The sequence below is a fragment of the Bombina bombina genome, chromosome 4, assembly GCF_027579735.1.
Source record: "Bombina bombina isolate aBomBom1 chromosome 4, aBomBom1.pri, whole genome shotgun sequence".
Lineage (NCBI taxonomy): Eukaryota > Metazoa > Chordata > Amphibia > Anura > Bombinatoridae > Bombina > Bombina bombina.
Window position 1 is genome coordinate 805,517,267 of NC_069502.1, and position 27,777 is coordinate 805,545,043.

Below are 27,777 nucleotides of genomic sequence, written 5' to 3' on the forward strand. Positions count from 1 at the left end.
GCTTTTTTTTTAGTACTGGCAGACTTTCTGCCAGTACTTAACATGGCGGGGACAATTGTGGGGTGGGGGAGGGAAGAGAGCTGTTTGGGAGGGATCAGGGGGTGTAATGTGTCAGGTGGGAGGCTGATCTCTACACTAAAGCTAAAATTAACCCTGCAAGCTCCCTACATGCTACCTAATTAACCCCTTCACTGCTAGCCATAATACACGTGTGATGCGCAGCGGCATTTAGCGGCCTTCTAATTACCAAAAAGCAACGCCAAAGCCATGTATGTCTGCTATTTCTCAACAAAGGGGATCCCAGAGAAGCATTTACAACCATTTGTGCCATAATTGCACAAGCTGTTTGTAAATGATTTCAGTGAGAAACCTAAAATTGTGAAAAATTTTACTTTTTTTTTTATTTAATCGCATTTGGCGTTGAAATGGTGGCATGAAATATACCAAAATGGGCCTAGATCAATACTTAGGGTTGTTTACTACACTACAATAAAGCTAAAATTAACCCTACAAGCTCCCTACATGCTCCCTAATTAACCCCTTCATTGCTGGGCATAATACACGTGTGGTGCGCAGTGGCATTTAGCGGCCTTCTAATTACCAAAAAGCAACACCAAATCCATATATGTCTGCTATTTATGAAAAAAGGGGATTCCAGAGAAGCATTTACAACCATTTGTGCCATAATTGCACAAGCTGTTTGTAAATAAATTCAGTGAGAAACCTAAAGTTTGTAACAAAATGTGTGAAAAAGTGAACATTTTTTTTTATTTGATCGCATTTGGCGGTGAAATGGTGGCATGAAATATACCAAAATGGGCCTAGATCAATACTTTGGGATGTCTTCTAAAAAAAAATATATACATGTCAATGGATATTCAGGGATTCCTGGAAGATATCAGTGTTCCAATGTAACTAGCGCTAAGTTTGAAAAAAAGTGGTTTGGAAATAGCAAAGTGCTTCTTGTATTTATTGCCCTATAACTTGCAAAAAAGTAAAGAACATGTAAACATTGGGTATTTCTAAACTCAGGACAAAATTTGGAAACTATTTAGCATGAGTGTTTTTTGGTGGTTGCAGATGTGTAACAGATTTTGGGGGTCAAAGTTAGAAAAAGTGTGTTTTTTTTCCATTTTTTCCTCATATTTTATATTTTTTTATAGTAAATTATAAGATATGATGAAAATAATGGTATCTTTAGAAAGTCCATTTAATGGCGAGAAAAACGGTATATAATATGTGTGGGTACAGTAAATGAGTAAGAGTAAAATTACAGCTAAACACAAACACAGCAGAAATGTAAAAATAGCCTTGGTCCCAAACGGTCAGAAAATGGAAAAATGCTGTGGTCATTAAGGGGTTAACTTCACCTCACCCAGATCATCTCACCCAGACCTTCTAACTAACCCTAACTATAGCTCACCGAGACCATCTCACTAATCCTAACTTCATCTTACCCAGATCATCTCACTAACCCCGACTTCAGCTCACCCAGGCCATCGCACTAACCCCGACTTCAGCTCACCCAGGCCATCGCACTAACCCCGACTTCAGCTCACCTAGGCCATCGCACTAACCCCGACTTCAGCTCACCCAGGCCATCGCTCTAACCCCGACTTCAGCTCACCCAGGCCATCGCTCTAACCCCGACTTCAGCTCACCCAGGCCATCGCTCTAACCCCGACTTCAGCTCACCCAGGCCATCGCTCTAACCCCGACTTCAGCTCACCCAGGCCATCGCTCTAACCCCGACTTCAGCTCACCCAGGCCATCGCTCTAACCCCGACTTCAGCTCACCCAGGCTATCGCTCTAACCCCGACTTCAGCTCACCCAGGCCATCGCTCTAACCCCGACTTCAGCTCACCCAGGCCATCGCTCTAACCCCGACTTCAGCTCACCCAGGCCATCGCTCTAACCCCGACTTCTGCTCACCCAGGCCATCGCTCTAACCCCGACTTCAGCTCACCCAGGCCATCGCTCTAACCCCGACTTCAGCTCACCCAGGCCATCGCTCTAACCCCGACTTCAGCTCACCCAGGCCATCGCTCTAACCCCGACTTCAGCTCACCCAGGCCATCGCTCTAACCCCGACTTCAGCTCCCCTGCACAACACAACTATACACGCTAAAACCTCTTGCATCCAATGTTGCCTGGAAAACCTTCAACTACTAAACCTGTCGTCACTGTCAAGCACACAGGGTCCACCTCACCACCCCCAACACCTAGGAACTGCAAAACCATCCATTGTAAAACATCCCCAACACTCAGGGTCTCCTGCACAATCCTTCATTGCAAAACCTCCACCAGCAACGAGGGGCTCATGGCCCCTGTGGCAAAAACTTCCTCCAGAACCCAAGGGTCCCCCTGCATAATTCCCAAAAACACAAACAAATATAAAACGCTAGTTCCCAAGGGCTAAATTGCAAGACCCCAGTATCTGAGGAATCTCCTATCACCTAAAGACTCAACTCTAGGGTCCCCAAAACAGACCCCCCCCCACAGGTTATATTTTACATTAATTGATGATACTGCAATGTCTTCATTTTTGATTGAAGCTCATGTCCTCAGTCTTCAGAAGCTTCAAACCACTGAAGTCCCACAAAGTAATTCAGTCAGTTACGTTACTTTGTGATGATCAAGACTGTGAAGAAAACCCCATTCATTTAACGAGTTTTAGAAGCAAATGAAAACTGGAGAAATTTTAGTCCAGGGAAATAGTCTGATGATTTTCTCTTCTATATTTAATAGGAATATGTTGTTGTGAAGAAGAGGCCCTCCCACAGCAGCATTCACCGGCAGAGCAGAGAGGTGAGAACTGCTGGGGAATGTAACATTATATCAGAGTCAGGTGACAGTGTCTCCCTTCACTGATGCATCTGGCCCTCTGTGTATTTCCTACCTTCTGTCTGTGTCTCTGCATGTTCTCAGTAACATTATCCCCCAACAGCAGCATTCACCAGCTGAGAGGAGAGGTGAGCACTGCTGGGGAATGTAACATTATACATAGTGATGCCCTTTACTGATGCATCTGGCCCTGTGTGTGTATTTCCTACCTTCTGTCTGTGTCTCTTCATGCTCTCAGTAACATTACCCTGGCTCTGTCAGTAAAAGTGTGTGACAGAACCAGTACCTGAATAAAGCAGTTTTTATTGGAACCTGTGCTACTACTTTTTGTATTTTCTGTTATTACTGGGGTTTCTGCAGGGATCCTGTAGTCTGCACACAGAGATTGAGGGCACATGTGCTGACCATATTTATGTATCTGGAGAACCAGTCCCTGTCTCAGTGCTAAGGCTCTGATATTCAAAGGTTCTCCAGCTTGGAAAGAAATTGCAGATCACACTTTACATGGGCTGAACTCACTGAATAGTCAAAAGAAAAAGGTCAGAACTCTCCAGCACTGCAAGATCTTTTTAATTTCTATATATTGCTCATATCAATTTTTCTTTGTTCTCTTGGTATCTTTATTTGAAAAGAAGGAATGTTTAAGAGCCCCCCATTTTTGGTTCAGAACCTGGGTAGTGCTTGATGATTGGTGACTAAATGTAGCCATCAAACAGCAAGCGCTACCCAGGATGCTGAAGCAAAAATTGGACAGCTCCTAAGCTTTCAGTCCTGCCTTTTCAAAAAAGACACTAAGAGAACGAAGGAAAATTGATAATAGGACTAAATTAGAAAGTTGCTTAAAATTGCATGCTCCATCTGGATCATATCCCTTTAAGCTTTTCACTTTCTAATTTATATTTTAATACATTTAGATTTAGCTCTAGCAATGATTTTACACATTCTAATTATGTTTTGAATATATATAATCCTGATTATAGGCCGCACCCTTAAAGTTTGGTGCCATTTTAAAGAAATTAAATTTTTAACACATTACTGCCTTTCATACACATTACTTCCTCCTCTTAACCCACTCAGCCTCCTTCCCTCACACAGTGCCCACTACTCACCCTATTAACTACCTACCTCACACAAGCCTCCCCTCAGCCCTCCACACCCTCTTAGCCCCCTTCTTCTTAAAACAACCCCTGTTAAAGTATCTCTCACGCTGTGTCAATGGTGATATTCTCTTTAGTGACCGGTTAACAGGCAAATGTGCCCAGATAGCCCAGCTATTTCAAGGTAACAACTGTGTAACAGGTCCTGTTCTCTTACCTTCCCCTTTAACGGTTCATCATCACACACAACGATTAGGGAAAACAGGATAAGTGACAGTTGTCCCTCTAGCTGCTAGCTGTACCTCCAACAGGTTCTCACCAGCATCACTTTCTCTAGGGACCTCTGCGGTTAACGTCTCAGAGTTGTCAGACCCGCTGTGATATCACTGACTCTCTGGTCGGCAAACACTCCCACAGTATAGCTCCCAAACCACAATGAAAGTAGGGGGAGTTCACTCCCAAGCGTTGTGCTGGCATGGTGTCCCAGATCTGGGCTCTTGCTCTCCTGCTTAAACTCGCTGCTCCTGAGTGCAGCTTTGAGTGTGGGGTCATGCAGATTGTCACTGCAGGAGCTTCGGTTGATGGTGGCGGCGGCCAGCGGTGTCTCCAGGAAGCCCAGTGTAACAGTCCGACTCTGATGACATCATCAAACTGCTGCAATTGATTGTGGTTATCATGGATACCATGTCAACGCTGTTAGAGAGAGTGGGTCATAACCGTCAACAGTAGCGATCCAGTACTGATGTTATTGCAGATCCGTGAGGCACAAATTCTCCCTGAAACAAAAACAGCGCTTCCGTCCAACACAGACAATTCAAGGTACTTACCTATACCAGTATTTTTATGGTATTTTGTGCAACATCCCGATTATAGACCGCATCCCTAGTTTAAAGACTTGCATTTGGGGAAAAGTGCGGCCTATACTCGGGACAATACGATATATATATATATATATATATATATATATATATATATATATATATATATATATATATATATATATATATATATATATATATATATATATATATATATATATATATATATATAAGATCTAAAGACCGCTGCTTCATGAATACGATCGGGTTGATTGGCATCCCTTGCTAGCGGCCACAAGAACTGCTGGTGCAATGATAAATGCCGACAGCGTATGATGTCGACATTTATCGATGTGCGGCGGACACGGTTCGCTATAGCGGATTATGTCCATCTGCACAATGATAAATGGACCTGTATGTATGTATGTATGTATGTATATATATATATATATATATATATATATATATATATATATATATATATGTTCCACGTTTGCAAGAAGGCACTCACTGGTCTTTAGAGAAAACAATTTTTTAATTCATATCAAAAAGCAAATACATCCATAACGTTTCAATGTCGTTATGACATCTTTATCAAATGTTCTGCCAGTATCAATATCATAGAACAATCATGTCCCCAAAGTAGAAAAAATCGCTAACATAATACCTCTAATACCCACCTTATATACACACATCTCTAAATCTTCCCGCTCTGCAAATCACCAACCTCACCTCTGACGTCATCAAGCGTGAGCGTGAAGCGTCATTCGGATCCGATTGGCTACATATTTCCATGGCAACCGTGTATACACAGTCCACAGTGCGTCTTACACATCCGCCCCCACTGATGTCAACGCGCAACAGCGTGATTTCAACATATCAGTATTGGCTGGTCAGCTACCGGTTGTCATGGGAACATTCAACACAAAAACAAAACATGCCGTATAAGTCCTAGATTAAAAGCGCATGTGTGTGAATGGGCATCGATCAATACTCCAGCTTTAAAACAAAAGCAAGATCTATGTGAAGCACAACAGTGCTCTTCAAATAGAGACCAATCAAATTATTTGACATTGATTGATACCACTTCAACACATAACACTCCGGACAATATTTACAGTGAAATAAAAACAACATAGCTGTTTAGCAGATACATCCTATGCTAACAATTTGCAATTCCTATATGACATTATTAACACTTTATTATCTTATTCATAATCCTTAGTATGTACACTTTGCTCTATTGCTATATACAGTTGTCATACATTAGTTACCACCTTCCTTCATGCCTTTTAGAATAGATAGAAACCAGTGTGTACCCACTAGAATGAAAATTCATGTAGGATCCTGGAACTTATTCTCACATATTGGAGTGGTAGATTGGAATATATGTCCATGGTCAGTCTATGGGTTATTTAGTGTAAAACGGTCCAAAGTCCAGATAGGTGTTCAATCCCTTGGGTATAACAGTATCCAGCATATGAATCCATTTAGTCTCCCTCTGAAGCAGTCGGTTTGCTCTATTACCACCCCTAGATAGTGGTGGGATGTGGTCAATAACCATCGTTTTCATGCTAGAAACACTATGTCTGTGTTGCACAAAATGGCGTGCTACTGGCTGGTCTGAATCGCCTGATTTTAAGGCTTCTCGGATGGCACACCGATGATTTGCCATCCTATCCCTGAAGCTTGTGACGGTTTTTCTGATATATACCAGGGAACATGGGCAAATCAACATGTAAATAACATGTGTGCTGGTACAGGTAAGTCGATGGCGAATAGTGTAGCGCTTGTTCGTATGGGGATGTTGAAAGGTCTTCCCTTTTATCATGCCGTTGCATGTCGTACAACCACCACAGGTAAAACAGCCTTTACTTGAGGGCTTCAACCATGTATCCTTCTGGTAACAGCTGACTGGATCAGTTTTCACCAGTAAATCACGTAAATTGTCAGCCCGCCTATGCACCATACGTGGTGGCCTGGTACCATAAAAAGGGAGCGTCATATCGGTTTCCAGAATCGACCAGTGTTGACGTACAGATCTAGATAGTTCCCCACTCATTGGAGTGTAAGTGCTGATAAAATTCTGTTGTGTTGTGGTAATATCTTTTGGTTTATTTGCATGTGTGGCTGTGCCATCCAATAGCTCCATTCTTACACCATGGACCATTTTACCATCATAACCCCTCTTTATCAACTTTATTTCCATCTCATCGAGTTGTCTCAACATAGTGGGTACATCACTGTTGTTGCGGATGACCCTAGTGAGTTGTGATTTCACTAACCCTGTTTTTTGGTGTCTCGGGTGAAAGCTATTTGCTTCCAACAAAGAATTACGGTCCGTTTCTTTGGTATATAATGATGTACCAAAGACATATTGCTCATCATTCTGTACCTTAATAATATTAAGGTCCAAAAAATGCACCTGTCTCACTGTACTCAAGTTTAAATCTGATGGGACAGTCCATGGAGTTCAAACATGACACCCATTGCTTCAATTCAATTGCATCACCTCTCCACACCAGGAACACGTCATCAATATAAAGTACGTAGTACCTGATGCGGGGATGAGGCTTCATGGCTTGTTGTTCGTACCATGCCATGTACAAATTAGCATATGAGGGTGCCATGTTTGAACCCATGGCTGTCCCAGAGATTTGTAAGTAATAGTCACATTCAAACTTGAAGTAGTTCTTGTCAAGGCACAACATAACCAATTCACACAAAAATTCCACAGGTGGGCCCACGTCAGAGATGAGGTTGGTGATTTGCCGAGCGGGAAGATTTAGATATGTGTGTATATAAGGTGGGTATTAGAGGTATTATGTTAGCGATTTTTTTCTACTTTGGGGACATGATTGTTCTATGATATTGATACTGGCAGAACATTTGATAAAGATGTCATAACGACATCGAAACGTTATGGATATATTTGCTTTTTGATATGAATTAAAAAATTGTTTTCTCTAAAGACCAGTGAGTGCCTTCTTGCAAACGAGGAACATACATATTTCATTTGAAGTGCACCATGGCAGTTGTGGTAATGTAAGACTGTGCTTATCTCTTTTTGGAGGATATATATATATATATATATATATATATACATACATACATACATACATACATACATACATACATACATACATACATACATACATACATATACACACACACACATATATATATATATATATATATATATATATATATATATATATATAGTGGGAGGAGAAGGGCAGTTCCCTGGGCTGAACAGGGGAGTTCCCATGGTATGTCTGAAGCTCTCTCGCAAGTCTTGTGAAATGTTCTAAGCATTTTATACAAGTTGGTCTCACTGATTTTTCTCGCCAGCTGTATGCAGGTGACGTTTGCTCAAAATTCACAAAACACATTTTAACTAATATAAAAGTAATATATACTAAAATATAGACAAAAGCAAGTTAAATTGTAGTGAAATTTTTTTAGTTTAATTTTGAATAGATGCAATTGGAGCCTTTATATCATCCCCAGGGATTATCCAGTTAACCTCTCTCTCACATGAGATTTTATATCCCATAGAGCTTTATTACTTTCTATGGAAGGCATTTCTTATGTCTCTGGGATTTCCAGGTTCCTCTCCTTTATCTTAGAAAATTCAGTTCTGTCTCTGTGAAGTCTGCGCTATAATCAGAATTTGTAAAATATTCTGCTGTACACAAAATAAAATACTAAATAGAAAGTGCAAAGTTTAAATGTAATAAAATTTAATCTGAAGTGTAAAGCTGTATAATATATAAAGCACAAAGTGTAAATGCAGCAGAACTGTCATGTCATCCAGTGCTATATTGCACTGGGCTTGTCTCTCCTTCACATATAAAAATGCAAGGAACACTCCTTGGAGAAGTAAGGCAAAATCTGCCTTGAGGATCATTTTAGAATATCTCACCTGAGCAGAGAGATTTAGAATATCAGGGCCTGAATGATTTGTGTGTGTTTCAGGTACCTATAAAGTGTGATGATGTTGCTGTGTATTTCTCTCTGGAGGAGTGGGAGTATATAGAGGGACACAAGGAGCTTTACAAGGACGTCATGCTAGAGACTCACCAAGCACTAAGGACTATGGAGATGCCAGGAAACAAGAGCTCCGGTAACGCTGTGTAGTATTAAATATCTCACTCATGAAATGCACATGCACTACTGACGTGACTAACAGAGCTAATCTACAGTGATCCTGTCATGTGTGATCTAATAAGATGTCTGATTAAAAACTAATTTTATACCCCCAAAAAATAATAAAAACACATTTAAAGGGTAAAGAGTGATTAATGTGAAACCAATTATATATCTATTTATATATGTAAATATTTTAAATGCAAAAAGTAGCAGATGCTTTATTTTTGTTCTTAATTGAATACATTGTGTGACAGATCCCCAGCTACCCCGGCTGGGTAGCTCCGCTAAACGGGTCCTTCCGTTACTTGGAACAAGCTGCTATGTAGCCCAGGAAAGTGATTCTGGCAGGAGCCCACCTAAATGACTAGACAGACTAGCATTCAGGTGAAAAAAGAACTGCCTTTATTGGGACAAACACACATCTTTTATACACACACACATCTTGATAAAACAGGGGGACAATGCCACAGTTTTCCCGCCATTCCTGCCCCTCCGGACTGACCGGCGCCTCCATAGCAACCATAGTCCCACAGAATCCCAGGACACAGTGATGACGGTTTTGGGGTGATCCCGGGGGAGCGGCTGCACTTCCAGGGTGTCATTTGAAAGCTCTCCAAAAAGCGTCATTTGACCGCAGTCCAAAAAGCGGTGGGATTCGTTATTGGGGACCGGAGATACAGCCCGTTGAAGTTATGGGGGTAGGGGTGTTCAAACCCCCCGGTTCCCAAAGCAGCTCCCCTCCGGTAATTCCCCCACCTCTTGTCCTCCCTAGGGGCTACTAATCCCCAAAAGAGCGGAGCTCTGGGGCACATGGTTGCTGGAGCGACCAGGGGTAAAGTTAGCGGGTGTCCTGCTGTCCTGTGACCGAACGGGTTCCAGGAGCCCGGACAGCCTAGGAGGGTTTTCCTGGTCATACACCAGCTTTTCACAAGACAAGCAAACCAAAGCATCCAGGGATTGTGGTTGCTCTGAAGAGCCCAAAACCACTGAGAAACAACAGGGGTGAGGTTATAGGGGGTAGGGTATTAACCCTTGCAGCCTGGTATCCGTGACGTCTCCCCTCCTCCAGTTCGGCAGGCCCGGCTAGATCCACATACGGGTCGGCCTGGGGATGTCCGAGGAATTTATGTCACTTCAGTCCGCCGGGAAAGTCCATCAGCATTCCCATTGCTTTTTCCCAGTCGGTACTGAATGTCAAAGTTAAATGGCTGCAGGGCTAGGCTCCACCTCAACAGTCTCCCGTTGTCCCCAGAAACTCGGTTGAGCCATGCAAGGGGATTATGGTCAGTGAGGACGGTGAAGGGTCTTCCATATAGGTAGGGCTGCAACTTCTTCAAAGCCCATACCAGCGCCAGATACTCTTTCTCGACCGCTGCGTAGCATACTTCCCGGGGTAGCAGTTTTCGACTGAGGTAGGCAACGGGGTGGTCCTTTCCTTCCTCGTCTGCCTGACTTAATATGGCCCCCAACCCGAACATGGAGGCATCTGTGTGGACAGAAAAGCGTTTGGCTGGGTTAGGAGCGGCCAGTACTGGAGCAGAGATTAAGGCAGACGTAAGACTCTGGAAGGCTTGTTCACACTCGGGGGACCACAGGACCTGTCGGGGAAGTCGTTTACGGGTCAGGTCAGTCAGGGGTTTGGCGAGGGTGCTGTAATTGGGGACAAACCTCCGGTAGTAGCCTGCAGTACCCAGAAAGGCAAGGACTTGGGTTTTGGTCCTGGGGGTGGGCCAGTTAGCCACTGCCTCGAATTTGGCCGGTTCGGGTCGCTGCTTACCGCAGCCGACTCGGTGGCCCAAATATTGAACCTCCGAGCGCCCAATGGTACACTTTTCTGGCTTCAAAGTTAGTCCGGCGGCTCGAAGACGATCTAAGAAGATGCCTAGGTGGACCAGATGGTTCTCCCAGGTCTCGCTATAGATAGCGATGTCATCCAGGTATGCACAGGCATAGTCCTGGAGGCCATCTAACAGGCGGTCTACCATTCTTTGGAAAGTGGCTGGGGCGTTCTTCATTCCAAACGGCCTGACCTTAAACTGGTATAAGCCGAAGGGAGTGATGAAGGCAGACTGGGGGATGGACTCGGGGTCGAGGGGAATTTGCCAACCACCCTTGCATAGGTCGAGGGTGGTCAGGAAGTGGCCCCGGGCGATTCGATCTAACAGGTCATCTACTCAGGGCATGGGATAGGCGTCAGTGGTGATTCTGTCATTGAGTCTACGGTAGTCAACGCAGAACCAGGTAGTTCTGTCCTCCTTGGGTACTAACACTACCGGGGAGGCCCAGGGACTGTTGGACGGTTCAATGACACCGAGGTCCAACATTCCCCGGAGCTCCCGGTGCATACTTTCCCTGACAGCCTCTGGGACCCTGTAGGCAGCCTGTTGCAGGGAGGTCTGTCCTGGGGTCTCCACCCAGTGGATGGCTGTGGTGGTAAACCCAGGGACAGTAGAGAACATGTCACTTCTCTGTTCTAGGAGTCGCTGGACCTGCCTTTTCTGTCTGGGCTCTAACCTGTCATCTAGGGATATGTCATCCACCCCCTGGGGGGCGTCAGTAGGTCCGGGCAGCTCCGGCATTGGAAGACTTTCAGAGTCCTCCACTGCCAGCGCACAGATAGCGGCCACATCTCTGGGTCTTTCAACATGTTCACATGAAAGGTCCGATGGATCCTTTCATCTGAACACTTTGCTACCAGGTATGTGGTGTTGTTCAGCTGTTCCACAACCCGGTAGGGTCCTTGCCAAGAGGCCTGTAGCTTGTCTGTGTTTTGACAGGCTTCAGGGCAAGGACCTTCTGTCCCACTATCAGGGTTCGGGTATGGGCATTGCGATCGTACCATCGCTTCTGTTTGTGCTGAGAGGCCTGAAGGTTCTCACGGACCTGGGCTGCCAGGTCCTGCAGCCGGTCCCTGAGCTGGAGTACATACCCCACGACAGAGTGCTCTTCTCCCCCTGTGGCTCCCTCCCAGTTGGCTCATACCAAATCTAGCGGGCCCCTAACCTTTCAACCATACAGTAGTTCAAAGGGCGAAAAACCTGTGGATTCCTGAGGCACCTCTCGATATGCAAAGAGGATATGCAGCAGGAATTTTTCCCAGTCCCTGTGAGTGGCCGAGAACGTCCGAAGCATTTGCTTTAGGGTCCCGTTAAACTTCTCACACAGCCCATTCGTCTGGGGATGGTAAGGGGTGCTGTGCAAGGGTTTAATCCCGCACAACTTCCAGAGTTCTTGAGTGATTTCCGCAGTGAACTGTGTTCCCTGATTGGAAACCACTTCCCGAGGGAAGCCTACCCTGGTCAATATCCGGAGCATCGCATCTGCTATGGTCTCCGCCTGGATATTGGCCTAGGGGATTGCCTCTGGGTATCAGGTGGCATAGTCTACCACCGTAAGGATGTATTTCTTCCCTGAGGGGCTGGGCCCAGCTAATTGCCCCACGCTGTCTACTGCTACTCGGCTAAAGGGTTCATCAATAATGGGCATGGGATGGAGGGGGGCTTTCGTATGATCTCCTGTCTTTCCTACCTTCTGGCAAACCTCACAGGATTTACAGTATTCCTTAATATCGGCTGTAATGCCTGGCCAGAAGAAGGTTTGAGTCAAGCGGTGGTGGGTCCTTTGTTTTCCTAAGTGGCCAGCTAAGTGAATTTCATGCCCTATTTTCAGCAGGTTGGACCGAAACTTCTTCGGTTCGACCAGCTGGCGTTTTGGCACCGGTCCTTTTCTCCTCTTGGAGATCCGGTACAGGAGCTCGCCCTCCCACTGGAACCGTTCGTCTCCGGGGCCCTGGGCGTCAGCACCTACTAGGTCTCGGTAAGGGGCTAGGGTCGGGTTGCTCAAGGTCTCTTTGGCAAAGTCGGAAGGGGTTGCCCAGGAGAGGGTGTCGGCAAGTTCGGGTTTAGTGGGGACGGTCAGTCGGGGTAAGGTAGAAGTCAGGGCAGTAGGTCTTACCTGGGTCCCCAGAGTTGGTGGCTTGGCATCTGGCCTGCTGGCGGGTAGTCACAGGGCAGGTGTCCGGAGAGGTATTCCCCAAAAAGACAGAGACAAGGTGGCCAAGGTCATTTTCCAACTGGACCTCGGCAGGGATGTTTTGCATAACCCCCACTTCTACTTTGCGGGTGTCGGTTTTCCAGTCCAAATGGATCCAGGCTGTAGGAACCCTCAGAACAGCACCTCCCGCTACCCCTACAGCTAGGGTCCGTCGAGTGCAGCCAGAGGGGGGAACGAGGTGAGGCTGAATCAAAGAGATGGTGGCCCCCATATCTCTCATTCCTTTAGCCGCCTGCCCGTTGACCAAGACATCTTGCTGATGTTGGTGTCGGTTGTCTTGGCCCACTGAGCTGACGTGGTGCAAGACACCCACTTCTTCTCCTGTCCACTCAGCATAGGGTTCGGAGCTTGCTGTATGCGAACAATGGGCAGCAGCCTGGTAGGTGCGGGCTTGAGGAGTCAACCACAGAGTTGGTGCAGGGTTCCTTGGCGGCTGGGCTGGGGGGTTTCTTTGTCTTGTTGGGCAGTTCCATACCACATGGCCGGGGTGTCCACACCCATAACACCCCCCCTGGGAATTGCTGCCTCCAGCCGGGTACACAGGGGGCAGTCGGGTCTGGGGCTGCCTAAAAACTGTTGGTGGTCGCGCTGGAGCGGAGCGGGTTACTGGCTGGAGGTCTGTGGCCGTCTGGCGCCGGGCATCCACATACTGATCGGCCAGGGCGGCGGCTTGGTCAGCTGTTCTGGGTCCCTTGTCCTTTACCCAGTCCCTTATCTCTGCTGGGGTGTGGTTGTAGAACTGCTCCAGGAGGATGAGTTGAACAGCTCCATCTAGGGTGGTGATGTGGCACCCAGGAGTTCAAGGACCGAACTAAGCAGTGGGCAAACTCTGTATACGGCTGCTCCTCTCGTCTTTGTAGCCCCCGGAATCTTAGCCGGTGAGCCTCCGGTGTGAGTGCATACCGGGCAAGAATACGCTCCTTCACCTGGTCATAGTTGTCTTGGTCCTCGGAAGGGACTGTGTGGAAAGCCTCCAGGGCCCTACTGGACAGTTTCCCAATGAGAATAGTAACCCTGTCGGCATCAGTGACCCCATGCATCCGGCACTGGGTCTCGAACAGCTGTAGATAGCGGTCAATATCGTCGCTCTCATCATCCTGGAATGCTCGGAAAGCCCCGTGAGGTAGTTACTTGGGCTGTGAAGGATAGTCCAGGGGATCCAGCATGACCCCCCCCCCATAGACTTCTGAAGCTCCAACATATGTACCTTGGTGGCGTCAGTCACTATCCGAGTAATGATCTCCTGGGGGGGTTAGGTCCATAGAGAGCCAGTTGCCACTGTACCTGCCGCTGCATGTCGGACACTGTAGTCCCGAGTGGAGGCTGTACTTGGCCGTCCTCCGCTTTGGTCGCTGTCCGACCCACCAGCCTGTTCGCTAGCCCGATCGTCCTCAGTTCGGCTACGAGTACTGCCTTTGTCTTGTTGCCAGCGACTTTCCCTCTAGCCTGCAGCAACGTTATCAATTCTTCCTTCCGGAGCCCATGGTACTGCTCCATCCGGCAAGATCTTCAGTTGGTGGTTTGGACGTTCCAGGTAGACAGCTGCCAACCACTGTGACGGATCCCCGGCTTTACCCTTGCAGCCTGGTATCCATGACATCTCCCCCCCTCCAGTTCGTCAGGCCCGGCTAGATCCACATACGGGTTGGCCTGTGGATGTCCAAGGAATTTATGCTTTGTTTTTGTTCTTAATTGAATACATTGTGTGACGGATACCCGGCTACCCCGGCTGGGTAGCTCCGCCAAACGGGTCCTTCCGCTGCCTGGAACAAGCTGCTATGTAGCCCAGGAAAGTGATTCCTATGTAGCCCAGGAAAGTGATTCTAGCAGGAGCCCACCTAAATGACTAGACAGACTAGCATTCAGGTGAAAAAAGAACTGCCTTTTATTGGGACAAACAAATCTTTTATACACACACACACATCTTGATAAAACAGGGAGACAATGCAACAGTTTTCCCGCCATTCCCGCCCCTCCAGACTGACCGGCGCCTCCATAGCAACCATAGTCCCACAGATTACCAGGACACAGTGGTGACGGTTTTGGGGTGATCCCGGGGGAGCGGCGGCACTTCCAGGGAGTAATTTGAAAGCTCTCGGTCCCCAGATGCCGCAGTCCAAAAAGCGGTGTGATTTGTTATTGGGGACCGGAGATACAGCCCGTTGAAGTTATGGGGGTAAGGGTGTCCAAATCCCCCAGTTCCCAAAGCAGCTCCCCTCCGGTAATTCCCACAACTCTTGTCCTCCCTAGGGGCTACTAATCCCCAAAAGAGCGGAGCTCTGGGGCACATGGTTGCTGGAGCGACCAGGGGTTAAGTTAGCGGGTGTCCTGTGGCCGACCGGGAGTTCCAGGAGCCCGGACAGCCTAGGAGGGTTTTCCTGGTCATACACTTACAAGACAAGCAAACCAAAGCTTCCAGGGATTGTGGTTGCTCTGAGGAGCCCAAAACCACTGAGAAACAGGGGTGAGGTTATAGGGGGTAGGGGTTTAACCCTTGCAGCCTGGTATCTCTGACACATTGTAAGATGCTTTTTAGTTGCAACAAAAATGATTTCATATCCATTTTACTAAATAAACAAATTTTATTCTCTATTAGAACTAACAGGTCACAGAGATGAAAATCTAATCACAGGAGCACAAGGAGAACTTGCGCAGAATATTCAGCCAGTGGAGTCCCCATCAGACGTCTCTGCTGGTGAGAGATCTATGGCTGCTGTTAATGTTCATTTACAATGTAAAAACTCAGATTCTTAAATTATTTAACCCTTACTAATAGTTATGTAAATGATGGACCTGAAGACAGACCTAATACAATAATAAAATAATGATGTGTTGTGTAATATTACTGTATAATCAGATGTGTGTGAGATAACTGCACCTAAATCCATTTAACCAAAAAAAAACTAATTTTATTCTTTTTTAGAACTAACGGGTTACAGTGATGAAAATCTAGACACAGGATCACATGGAGACCTTGTACAGAATATTCAGCCATCAGATATCTCTGCAGGTGAGTGATCTATGGCATAAGCTTCATAGTTAGAAAACTAAAATGTTGAAATGATTTAACCCTATTAATAATATTCAGCTAGATTACGAGTTGTGCGTAACGGTTTTACCGCTGTAAAAATGTCCAATTCAGCGTAAAAACAGTAACGCAGTCTTGTCTGTATAGCTATACCGCAAGCATTTTAGCCTGTAACGCAATGTCAATCTCGCATTCACAAAAAATTATGTTTTTGCGTGTGATTTTCATAGCGCCGGTATTACAGGTTGTGCGGTAAGGCTAAAATGCTTGCATTCCAGCTTATGCTGACACGATCCATTCTGCTATCTGAAAGCAGTAGTTATGAGTTTTGCGCCACAAAAATGTTTCACAACACTCATAACTAAACTGTTACAAAGTACACTAACACCCATAAACTACCTATTAACCCCTATGCTGTCGCTTCCTGACATCGCCACCACTATAATAAAGTTATTAACCCCTATTCCGCCGCCTTCCCGCATCGCAAACACTATTTAAAATTTATTAAAACCCCTAATCTGCCGCTCCCGACATTGCCGCCTCTAATAAAAGTGATTAACCCCTATTCCGCCTCTCTCCGACATCGCCACCACTATAATAGTTATTAACCCCTATTCCCCCGCACCCCAACATCGCCGCCACTATAATAAAGCTATTAACCACTATTCCGTCGCTCTCTGATATCGCCGCCACTAAAGTTATTAACCCCTAAACCCCTGGCCTCCCACATCACCGCCACTAAATAAACCTATTAACCCCTAAACCTAACAACCCCCTTACTTTAAATTAAAATTACAATAGCCCTATCTTAAAATAAATAAAAACCTGTGAAATAAAAAAAAAAAAAGTTTAAACTAACAATTAACCTAACATAACTATTATACTAAAATTAAAATAACTACCAATTAAATAAACTAAATTACACATTTAAAAAAACCTAACACTAAAAAAATGTAAATCTAAAATTACAAAAAATAAAAAATACTAAATTACAAAAAATAACAAACGAGATTATTCAAATTAAAACAATTATACCAAATCTAATAGCCCTATAAAAATAAAAAAGCCTCCCCCAAAATAAAAAAAACCCTAGCCTACATTAAACTACCAATTGCCCTTAAAAGGTCCTTTTGTAGGACATTGCCATAAAGAAATTAGCTCTTTTACCTGCAAGAAAACACAAAGACCCCCTAACAGTAAAACCCACCACCCAACCAACACCCCAAAATAAAAAAAACTAACTCTAACAAAAGCCTAAGCTACCCATTGCCCTGAAAAGGGCAATTGTATGGGTATTGCCCTTAAAAGAGCATACAGCTCTTTTACATTGCCCTTAAAAGGGCATTCAGCTCTTTTAAAAAGCCCAAACCCTAATCTTAAAAAAAAAAAAAAAAACACCAAAAAAAAGTAAAAAAACCCCAACACTAACCCACGACGACCCACTCACAGTTTCTGAAGTCCGGACATCCAGACGGTGAGGTGTTCTATCTTCATCCAGGTGGCGTCCTCTATCTTTATCCAGGCGGCATCTTCTATCTATATCCAGGCGGCATCTTCTATCTTCATCCCGGCTGTGTCTGCTATCCTTATCCCCACGGCGCGGAGCAGCTCCACCCTTAAAGACATCCAGCGTAGAGCATCCTCTTCATACAGTCACCGCTGTACACTGAATCTTCAATGCAAGGGAGCCTTTTCAAAATGGTGTCCCTTGCATTCCTATTGGCTGATTTGATTTTTGAAATTCAAATTAGCCAATAGGATGAGAGCTACTGAAATACTATTGCTGTTCAAATCAGCCAATAAGATGGGTACTACTGAAATTCTATTGATTGATTTGAATAGCCAATAGGATTTCAGTAGCTCTCATCCTATTGGCTGATTTGAATTTCAAAAATCAAATCAGCCAATAGGAATGCAAGGGACTCCATTTTGAAAAGGCTCCCTTGCATTGAAGATTCGGTGACTGTATGAAGAGGACGCTCCGCACCGGATGTCTTCAAGGATGGACCCGCTCCGTGCCGCCGGGATGAATATAGGAGACGCAGCCGGGATGAATATAGAATATGCCGCCTGGATGAAGACTTCTCGCCACCTGGATGTCCAGACTTCAGAAACTGTGGGTGGATCATAGGGAGTTAGTGTTAGTTTTTTTTTTACTTTTTCTGGGTGTTTTTTTATTTTTTTATTTTTAGATTAGGGTTTGGGCTTTCTTAAAAGAGCTGAATGCCATTTTAAGGGCAATGCCCATACAAATGCCCTTTTCAGGGCAATGGGTAGCTTAGGTTTTTGTTAGGTTTTTTATTTTGGGGGGTTGTATGGGTGGTGAGTTTTACTGTTGGGGGGGTCTTTGTGTTTTTTTTACTGGTAAAAGCACAAATTATGCTTACCAGATAATTTCATTTCCTTCTGTATAAGGAGAGTCCAACAACTTCATTCCTTACTGTTGGGAAATACTGAACCTGGCCACCAGGAGGAGGCAAAGACACCCCAGCCAAAGGGTTAAATACCTCTCCCACTTCCCCCATCCCCTAGTCATTCTACCGAGGGAACAATGAACAGTAGGAGAAATATCAGGGTATAAAAGGTGCCAAAAGAAAATTATAATTTAGAGGGCCGCCCATTGGAGAACACAGGCGGGGGCCGTGGACTCTCCTACAGAAGGAAATGAAATTGTCTGTTAATCATAATTTTATGGTTTCCGTCTTAATATAAGGAGAGTCCACGGCTTCATTCCTTATTGTTATACCCAAGCTCTAGAGGACACTAAATGATGATGGGAGGGATAAAAAGAGAGGCGGACCCTAATCTGAGGGCACCACAGCCTGCAAAACCTTTCTCCGGAAGACTGTTTCAACTGAAGCAAAACATCAAACTTGTAAAATTTAGAAAACGTATGTAAAGAGGACCAGGTAGCCGCCTTACAGATCTGATCCATGGAGGCCTCGTTCTTAAAGGCCCAAGAGGAAGCCACTGCTCTAGTAGAATGAGTCGTATTTTTCTGAGGAGGTTTATGTCCCGCTGTCTCATAAGCTAAGCGGATAACACTCCGTAACCAAAAAGATAAGGAAGTCGAAGAGACCTTCTGACCCTTATGCTTCACAGAATAGGCAACAAACAAGGAAGAAGTTCCTTTGAAGAAGAAGGATTGGAACACAAGAAAGGAACCACAATCTCTTGATTGATGTTGCGGGCTGACACAACCTTAGGAAGAAAACCTAATTTAGTATGTAGGACAGCCTTATCAGAGTGGAACACCAGATAAGGAGGCTCTCATTGCAAGGCAGAAGCAATAGCCAGTAGAAAAAGAACCTTCCAGGACAACAATTTAATTTTAATTTCATGCATAGGCTCAAATGGAGCCTGTTGCAAAATCTTAACAAGATTTACACTTTAATGAGGCGCCTTAGATCTAAACTCGGGTCTGATATTAATAAGATCCTTAACAAAGGACTGTACATCTGGAAGTTCCGAGAGCCTCTTGTGCAGTAAAACAGACAGGGACGAAATCTGTCCCCTTAGGGAACTGGCAGAAAGACCCTTTTCCAGTCCATCCTGGAAAAACGATAGGATCCTGGCAACCATAACTTTATGCCAGGGAAATCCACACTCTTCACACCAGAATAAGTACGTTTTCCACACCTTATGATAGATGCGATGAGTAACCGGCTTACGAGCTTGAATGAGAGTATCAATAACTCTCTCATAAAAACTTCTCTTGGCTAGGACTAAGTGTTCAATCTCCACGCAATCAGCCTTAGAGAACCTAGATTTTGGTGAACAAAAGGACCCTGTTCCAGCAGATCCCTGCGACAAGGTAACTTCCATAGAGGAGAAGATGACATCCCCACCAGATCCGCAAACCAGATGGCCTTAAGGAGGTCTGGAGGGCAAGATATGCCTAAGCTAGCTTGCAACATCTCTGGTCCGTTAGGAATATCCTCATAGATATGGATTCTATTACAGTACCCAGGAATTCTACCCTGGTGCGTAGAATAAGAGAACTCTTTTTTTCTAAGTTTATCTTCCATCCATGAGATCAAAGAAGAGAGAGAAGAGATACCGAATGGTCCTCCACCAGACGAAAAGATGGCGCTTGTATCAGAATATCGTCCAAGTTTGGAGCTACTGCTATGTCCTGGGTTCTGGCAAAGGCTAGAAGAGCCCCTCGAACCTTCGTAAAAATCCTTGGGGCAGTAGCTAGACCAAACGGAAGTGCAATGAACTGGAAGTGCTGGTCTAGGAACGCAAACCTTAGGAACTGGAAGTGATCCTTGTGAATTGGAATGTGAAGCTAAACATCCTTCAGATCTATAGTGGTCAGGAACTGTCCTTCTTGAACTAGGGGAAGGATGGACTTTATTGTCTCCATCTTGAAGGAGGGGATATTTAGAAATTTGTTTAAGCATTTTAGGTCCAGAATCGGGTGGAAAGTTCACTCTTTCTTTGGAACCACAAACAGGTTGAATAGTATCCCAAACCTCTTTCCGCAATAGGAACCGGGACAATGACTCCTAAGGAGGACAGATCCGCTTGCACCCCAGAAAGGCTTCCCTCTTTTCTGGCTTGGAAGACAAGCTTGAGAGGAGAAATCTGCCCTTGGGTGGATGAGATTTGAAACCTATTTTGTCTCCCTGAACTGTGACCTCCAGGACCCATGGATCCTGCACGTCCCTGAAATAAGCGTCTGAAAACAGCGACAGTCTTCCCCTACATGATCCAGCGCCGGTTTGGGGGCCGCCCCTTCATGCCGATTTGGTCTCGGTGGGCTTCTTGCTCTGCTTGGATTTATTCCAGGATTAAACCGGCTTCCAAGTACTCTTGGCTTGCTCGGGCTTAGAGGAGGACTGTTGTCATTAGAATTTCTCAGAACGAAAGGAATGAAAATTCGAACATCTGTCCGTTATACTTGTTTGTTTTTATCCTGCGGTAGGGAGGCACCCTTGCCTGCTGTAACCGTGGAGATAATGGAGTCCAGGCCCGGACCAAATAAAATATTTTCCTTTAAAAGGAAGGGAAAGAAGCCTAGACTTAGAAGTCATATCCACAGACCAGGACTTCAGCCAGAGTGCCTGACGGATCTGAACTGAAAAAACAGAGACCTTAGCATTTAAGCAAATAATCTGCATGTTTGCATCGCAGATAAAAGAATTAGCAATTAAGGCTTTAATTCTTTCCTGGATAACGCCTAGGGGACCCTCCACCTTGATCAATTCCGATAAGGAGTCGCACCAGTAGGCCGCAGCTCCAGCAACCGAGGCAACAGCCGCTGCCGGTTGAAACAAATATCCTGTATGTTGAAACATTTTTCTTAGAAAAGTTTCCATCTTTTTATTCATTGGCTCTCTGAACAACGAACTATCCTCAAGTGGAATAGTAGTACATTTGGCCAGCGTGGAGATAGCACCATCCACCTTAGGGACGGAACCCCACAACTCCAATTGAGAGTCCGGGACCGGGAAAAATTTCTTAAAGAAAGACAAAGGGGAAAAGGAAGATCCAATTCTATCTCATTAGTTTTACAGGAACAGGAAAAGTTAACGGCACTACCCTGTCCTCATAAACTCTGTCTAATTTAGGAATCAAAGGTTCATCAGGCAACTTGGCCTCTGGAACCTCTAATTTATACAGGACCTCCTTTAGAAGAAAACGTAAGTGTTCAATCTTAAATCTAAAGGCTGGTTCCTCCGCAGCAGGAGGCTTAGAGGTAGAAGACTCCGACCCAGAAAGTTCACCCTCTGAAGTCTGAGTGTGACTCATCCTTGGATAATTGAAAAACAGATAAATCCAATAAATCTTTTGATGACCCCTGGGCATGAGAGCTATGTTTACCTTTCGCTTGCGCTTGGTAGGGCGAGGTAAAGCACTGAGCGCCTCAGACACCGCCGTTTTTAACTGCGCGGTAAAGTCTGATGGTAAAAGGCTCCCTCCAGATGGAGGATCAGGCGTGCTACGGGAAGCTGCATATGATAAGGGCGATGACTGATGGGTATGCATCTCACGGGACGGCGAGTCCTCAGAGGTGGACGGCTCAGTGGTACTAAAGGGGTTAACCTTCTTAGACCTAATAACTTTGTCAAGGCATGTGGAACATAGTTAAGAGAGCGAGCATACCAAGGCCTCCTCACAATATAAACAGGTATTACTATTTGGAATAGAGGGAGTACCCTCAAAATATCAGAATCATCCATAGCTTAAGCTAATGACAGTAGGACACAGAATAGAACGATCTTTTTATTTCTCACAAAAACGGCACCTTTATACTCCCAATGGCTGGGGCACTCGCTACCTCCTAGACCCAGACAATACAGAGAAAAAGCGCCTTCTCCGACAGCCAGCTCGGTCAGGAAAGAGGAAATGAAAGCGAGACCACTCCTGGTCGCGTGGTGCGCAAGGCAGGACCGCCCATGCTATGAGAAAAAGCGTGCCAAGCTACAAGCTGCGCAGTGTTCAAAGTGAAAGTAAAAACCTGTGTGTTCCAGCCACATAACAGTCTATGAGCCCAATAAAATCTCTTCGCATAAAGCAGCATAAAATAAAAGCAACACATTTGATTAATCCCCACTGTTCAATATTCCCCCTCAGGAGATATTAGCCCATGATTCTATTACGATAAAAGGAGCCACACTGTGACCCTGTCTTCTAGCGTTTCCAACATATGTAAAAATTGAAAAGATCTTGCCAGAATCGATGCTGTGGAACAGAAACACAGCCTCTCAAGTGTGACAGTCTTGTAGCATCGCTCCTGACATGGACTTGAGTGAAGAAAACGAGCAGGCAGTGAAACTCATCAACACTGATTGCTTAAGGAGCTGTTAGCAGGCAGTCTGGATGGGTTCGCAGAAAGACTCTCTTCCTGCATCTCCAGTCTCTGGGGCCCATTTATCAAAGGGCTTGCGGACCTGATCCGACACTGCGGATCAGGTCCGCAAGACCTCGCTAAATGCGGAGAGCAATACGCTCTCCACATTTAACATTGCACCAGCAGCTCACAAGAGCTGCTGGTGCAACGCCGCCCCCTGCTGACTCGCGGCCAATCGGCCGCCAGCAGGGAGCTGTCAATCAACCCGATCGTATTCGATCGGGTTGATTTCCGGCGGTTCCTGTCCGCCTGCTCAGAGCAGGCGGACAGGGTTATGGAGCAGCGGTCTTTAGACCGCTGCTTCATAACTTGTGTTTCTGGCGAGTCTGAAGACTCGCCAGAAACACGGCCCTTCAAGCTCCATACGGAGCTTGATAAATGGGCCTGTCTAACTTTCGTCAATGCTCTCACTGAGAGGCTGACAAGACTACTTAAAACTCCAGTCCCATATCGAAGGGCAAATATCCCTCCTAAGGAACTACTCCGAAATCTTCTGACACTTCTATGCCATCCTCCTGTGACGAAAGGCAAAGAATGACTGGGGGATGGGGGAAGTGGGAGAAGTATTTAAGCCTTTGGCTGGGTGTCTTTGCCTCCTCCTGGTGGCCAGGTTCAGTATTTCCCAACAGTAAGGAATGAAGCCGTGGACTCTCCTTATATTAAGAAGGAAAGAGCTGATTTCTTTAGGTCATTTTAAGGGCTATTGGTAGTTTATTGTAGGCTAGGGTTTTTTTTATTTTTGGTGGGGGGGGGGCTTTTTTATTTTTATAGGGCTATTAGATTATTTGTTATTTTTCATAATTTAGTGTTGATTTTTTGTAATTTTAGACTTTAATTTTTTAGTAGTGTTAGGTTTTTTTTTTTTAATGTGTCATTTAGTTTATTTAATTTGGTAGTTATTTTAATTTCAGTATAATAGTTATGTTAGGTTAATTGTTAGATTAAATTTAGTTTTTTTTAATTTCACAGGTAAGTTTTTATTTATTTTAAGATAGGGATATTGTCATTTTAATTTAAAGTTAGGGGTTTGTTAGTTTTAGGGGTTAATAGTTTAATTTAGTTTTTTTGCGATGTGGGGTGCTGGTAGTTTAGGGGTTGATAGGTTTATTTAGTGGAGGTAATGTGGGAGGCCAGAGGTTTAGGGGTTAATAACTTTATTTAGTGGCTGCAATGTCGGGGAGCGGCAGAATAGGGGTTAATAGATTTATTATAGTGTCGGCAATGTTGGGGTGCAGGGGAATAGGGGTTAATAACATTATTATAGTGGCCGCGTAGTCGGGGAGTGGCGGAATAGGGGTTAATAGCTTTTATTAGTGGCGGCGCTGTCGGGAGCGGCAGATTAGAGGTTAATAACTTTATTTAGGTGTCAGTGTTGTCGGGGGCGGCAGATTAGGGATGTTTAGACTTGGGGTTTATGTTAGGGTGTTAGGTTTAAACGTAACTTTTTTTTCCCCATAGACATCATAGACATCAATGAGGTTGCGTTACGGAGCGTTTCATTCCGCGATCACAGGTGTTAGGTTTTTTTCTAACACACTGTCCCCATTGATGTCTATGGGGAAAGTGTGCATGAGCACGTCAAAGCAGCCCTTGGATTTTGTGCGGTATGGAGCTTATCGCCACCATATCGCACGCACAGGACTTGTAAAAGCAGCGCTATGGAGGGTGAAATAATGCAACTTTTGTTGCGTTCGTTTCGCACCCTCTATAGCGCAAAATTTGTAATCTAGGTGTATGTGAATAATGAGCCTTAGTACAGACAGGTTACAATGATACCATCTATTTGGTGCACAAACATACCGTGTATTCCCTTCTCTCTCACCTTCTATTTCATGCAAATACCACACACGTACATGTCCTCTCTTCTCTTTCATTCCCTGCTTTATGTAAATAGTACATACACATGCTCTCTCTTTTCTCTCACCCTCTGCTTTATGTGAAAAGTACACACACATGCCCTCTCTTCTCTCTCACCCACTGCTTTATGTGAATAGTACATACACACGCCCTCTATTCTCTCTCACCCTCTGATTTCTGTGAATAGTACACACACATGCCCTCTCTTCTCTCTCACCCACTGCTTTATGTGAATAGTACACACACACATGCCCTCTCTTCTCTCCCTCCCTCTGCTTTATGTGAATAGAACATACATATGCCCTCTCTTCTCTCTCCCCCTCTGCTTTATGGGAATAGTACATACACATGCCCTCTCTTTTCTCTCACCCTTTGCTTTATGTGGATAGTACACACGCATGCCCTCTTTTCTCTCTCACCCTCTGCTTTATGTGAATAGTACTCACACATGCCCTCTATTCTCTCTCACCCTCTGCTTTATGGGAATAATACATACACATGCCCTCTCTCCCCTCTCACCCTCTGCTTTATGTGAATAGTACATACACATGCCCTCTCTTCTCTCTCACCCTCTGCTTTATGTGAATAGTACATACATATGCCCTCTCTTCTCTATCACCCTCTTATTTATGGGAATTGTACATACACATGCCCTCTCTTCTCTCTCACCCTCTGCTTTATGTGAATAGTACATACACATGCCCTCTCTTCTCTATCACCCTCTTATTTATGTGAATAGTACATACACATGTCCTCTCTTCTTTCTCATGCTCTGTGTTATGTGAATAGTACATACACATGCCTTCTATTATCTTCTCTATCACCTTAAAGGCATTTGAAACCCAAAATATTACTTTCATTAATCATATAGAGGATTCAAATTTAACCCCTTAATGACCGGACCATTTTTCAATTTTCTTACCCTTAATGACAATGGCTATTTCTTCTGTTATGTGTGATCAGTCCACGGGTCATCATTACTTCTGGGATATAACTCCTCCCCAACAGGAAATGCAAGAGGATTCACCCAGCAGAGCTGCATATAGCTCCTCCCCTCTACGTCAGTCCCAGTCATTCTCTTGCACCCAACGACTAGATAGGATGTGTGAGAGGACTATGGTGATTATACTTAGTTTTTATGACTTCAATCAAAAGTTTGTTATTTTAAAATAGCACCGGAGCGTGTTATTACTTCTCTGGCAGAGTTTGAGGAAGAATCTGTCAGAGTTTTTTACTATGATTTTAACCGGAGTAGTTAAGATCATATTGCTGTTCTCGGCCATCTGAGGGAGGTAAAGGCTTCAGATCAGGGGACAGCGGGCAGAGGAATCTGCATTGAGGTATGTAGCAGTTTTTATTTTCTGAATGGAATTGATGAGAAAATCCTGCCATACCGTTAAAATGACATGTATGTATACACTTCAGTATTCTGGGGATGGTATTTCACTGGAACTACTCTGTTAAAGGTCACTAATCCTTTTTAATAACTATTTATCATGTTAAACGTTTTTGCTGGAATGTAGAATCGTTTACATTGCTGAGGTACTGTGTGAATAAATATTTGGGCATTATTTTCCACTTGGCAGTTTTTTTGCTTTATTTGTGACAGTTTCGTTTCTCTTCACTGCTGTGTGGGAGAGGGAGGGGCCGTTTTGGCGCTCTTTGCTACGCATCAAAAAATACCAGTCAGTTACTTTTATTTTTCCTGCATGATCCGGTTCATCTCTGATAGATCTCAGGGGTCTTCAAACTTCTTTGAAGGGAGGTAAATTCTCTCAGCAGAGCTGTGAGAATTCTTATAGTGACTGTGAATAAAAACGTTGCTTTGTATTTTTTATGTCAAATTTAATTATTGTTATTTTACTAATGGGAACAAACCTTTGCTAAAAGTTTTGTTGTTTTAAAGTTTGATGCTATAACTGTTTTTTCAGTTCACTATTTCAACTGTCATTTAATCGTTAGTACCTCTTTGAGGCACAGTACGTTTTTTGCTAAAAAAGATTATAACCAAGTTGTAAGTTTTTTGCTAGTGTGTTAAACATGTCTGACTCAGAGGAAGATATCTGTGTCATTTGTTCCAATGCCAAGGTGGAGCCCAATAGAAATTTATGTACTAACTGTATTGATGCTACTTTAAATAAAAGTCAATCTGTACAATGTGAACAAATTTCACCAAACAGCGAGGGGAGAGTTATGCCGACTAACTCGCCTCACGCGGCAGTACCTGCATCTCCCGCCCGGGAGGTGCGTGATATTTTGGCGCCTAGTACATCTGGGCGGCCATTACAGATAACATTACAAGATATGGCTACTGTTATGACTGAAGTTTTGTCTAAATTACCAGAACTAAGAGGCAAGCGTGATCACTCTGGGGTGAGAACAGAGTGCGCTGACAATGCTAGGGCCATGTCTGATACTGCGTCACAGCTCGCAGAGCATGAGGACGGAGAGCTTCATTCTGTGGGTGACGGTTCTGATCCAAACAGATTGGACTCAGATATTTCAAATTTTAAATTTAAATTGGAGAACCTCCGTGTATTACTAGGGGAGGTCTTAGCAGCTCTCAACGATTGTAACACCGTTGCAATACCAGAGAAACTGTGTAGGTTGGATAAATACTTTGCGGTACCGGCGAGTACTGACGTTTTTCCTATACCTAAGAGACTAACTGAAATTGTTACTAAGGAGTGGGATAGACCCGGTGTGCCGTTCTCACCCCCTCCAATATTTAGAAAGATGTTTCCAATAGACGCCACCACTCGGGACTTATGGCAAACGGTCCCCAAGGTGGAGGGAGCAGTTTCTACTTTAGCTAAGCGTACCACTATCCCGGTGGAGGATAGCTGTGCTTTCTCAGATCCAATGGATAAAAAATTAGAGGGTTACCTTAAGAAAATGTTTGTTCAACAAGGTTTTATATTACAACCCCTTGCATGTATCGCGCCGATTACGGCTGCGGCAGCATTTTGGATTGAGTCGCTTGAAGAGAACCTTAGTTCATCTACGCTAGACGACATTACGGACAGGCTTAGAGTCCTTAAACTAGCTAATTCCTTCATTTCGGAGGC

At 44.6% G+C, this 27,777-nt stretch overlaps 1 protein-coding gene across 1 annotated transcript in view; it reads left to right on the forward strand.

Moving 5' to 3' along the window:
• Positions 1 to 27,777, forward strand: part of LOC128657886 (gastrula zinc finger protein XlCGF66.1-like) — a 57,518-nt gene that overhangs the window by 22,830 nt on the left and 6,911 nt on the right. The window contains exons 3-6 of the mRNA XM_053712314.1: positions 2,750 to 2,809; positions 8,739 to 8,886; positions 15,562 to 15,660; positions 15,889 to 15,975. Of these exons, the coding sequence (XP_053568289.1) occupies positions 2,750 to 2,809; positions 8,739 to 8,886; positions 15,562 to 15,660; positions 15,889 to 15,975 (394 nt within the window). The remainder of the gene's footprint in view (positions 1 to 2,749; positions 2,810 to 8,738; positions 8,887 to 15,561; positions 15,661 to 15,888; positions 15,976 to 27,777) is intronic.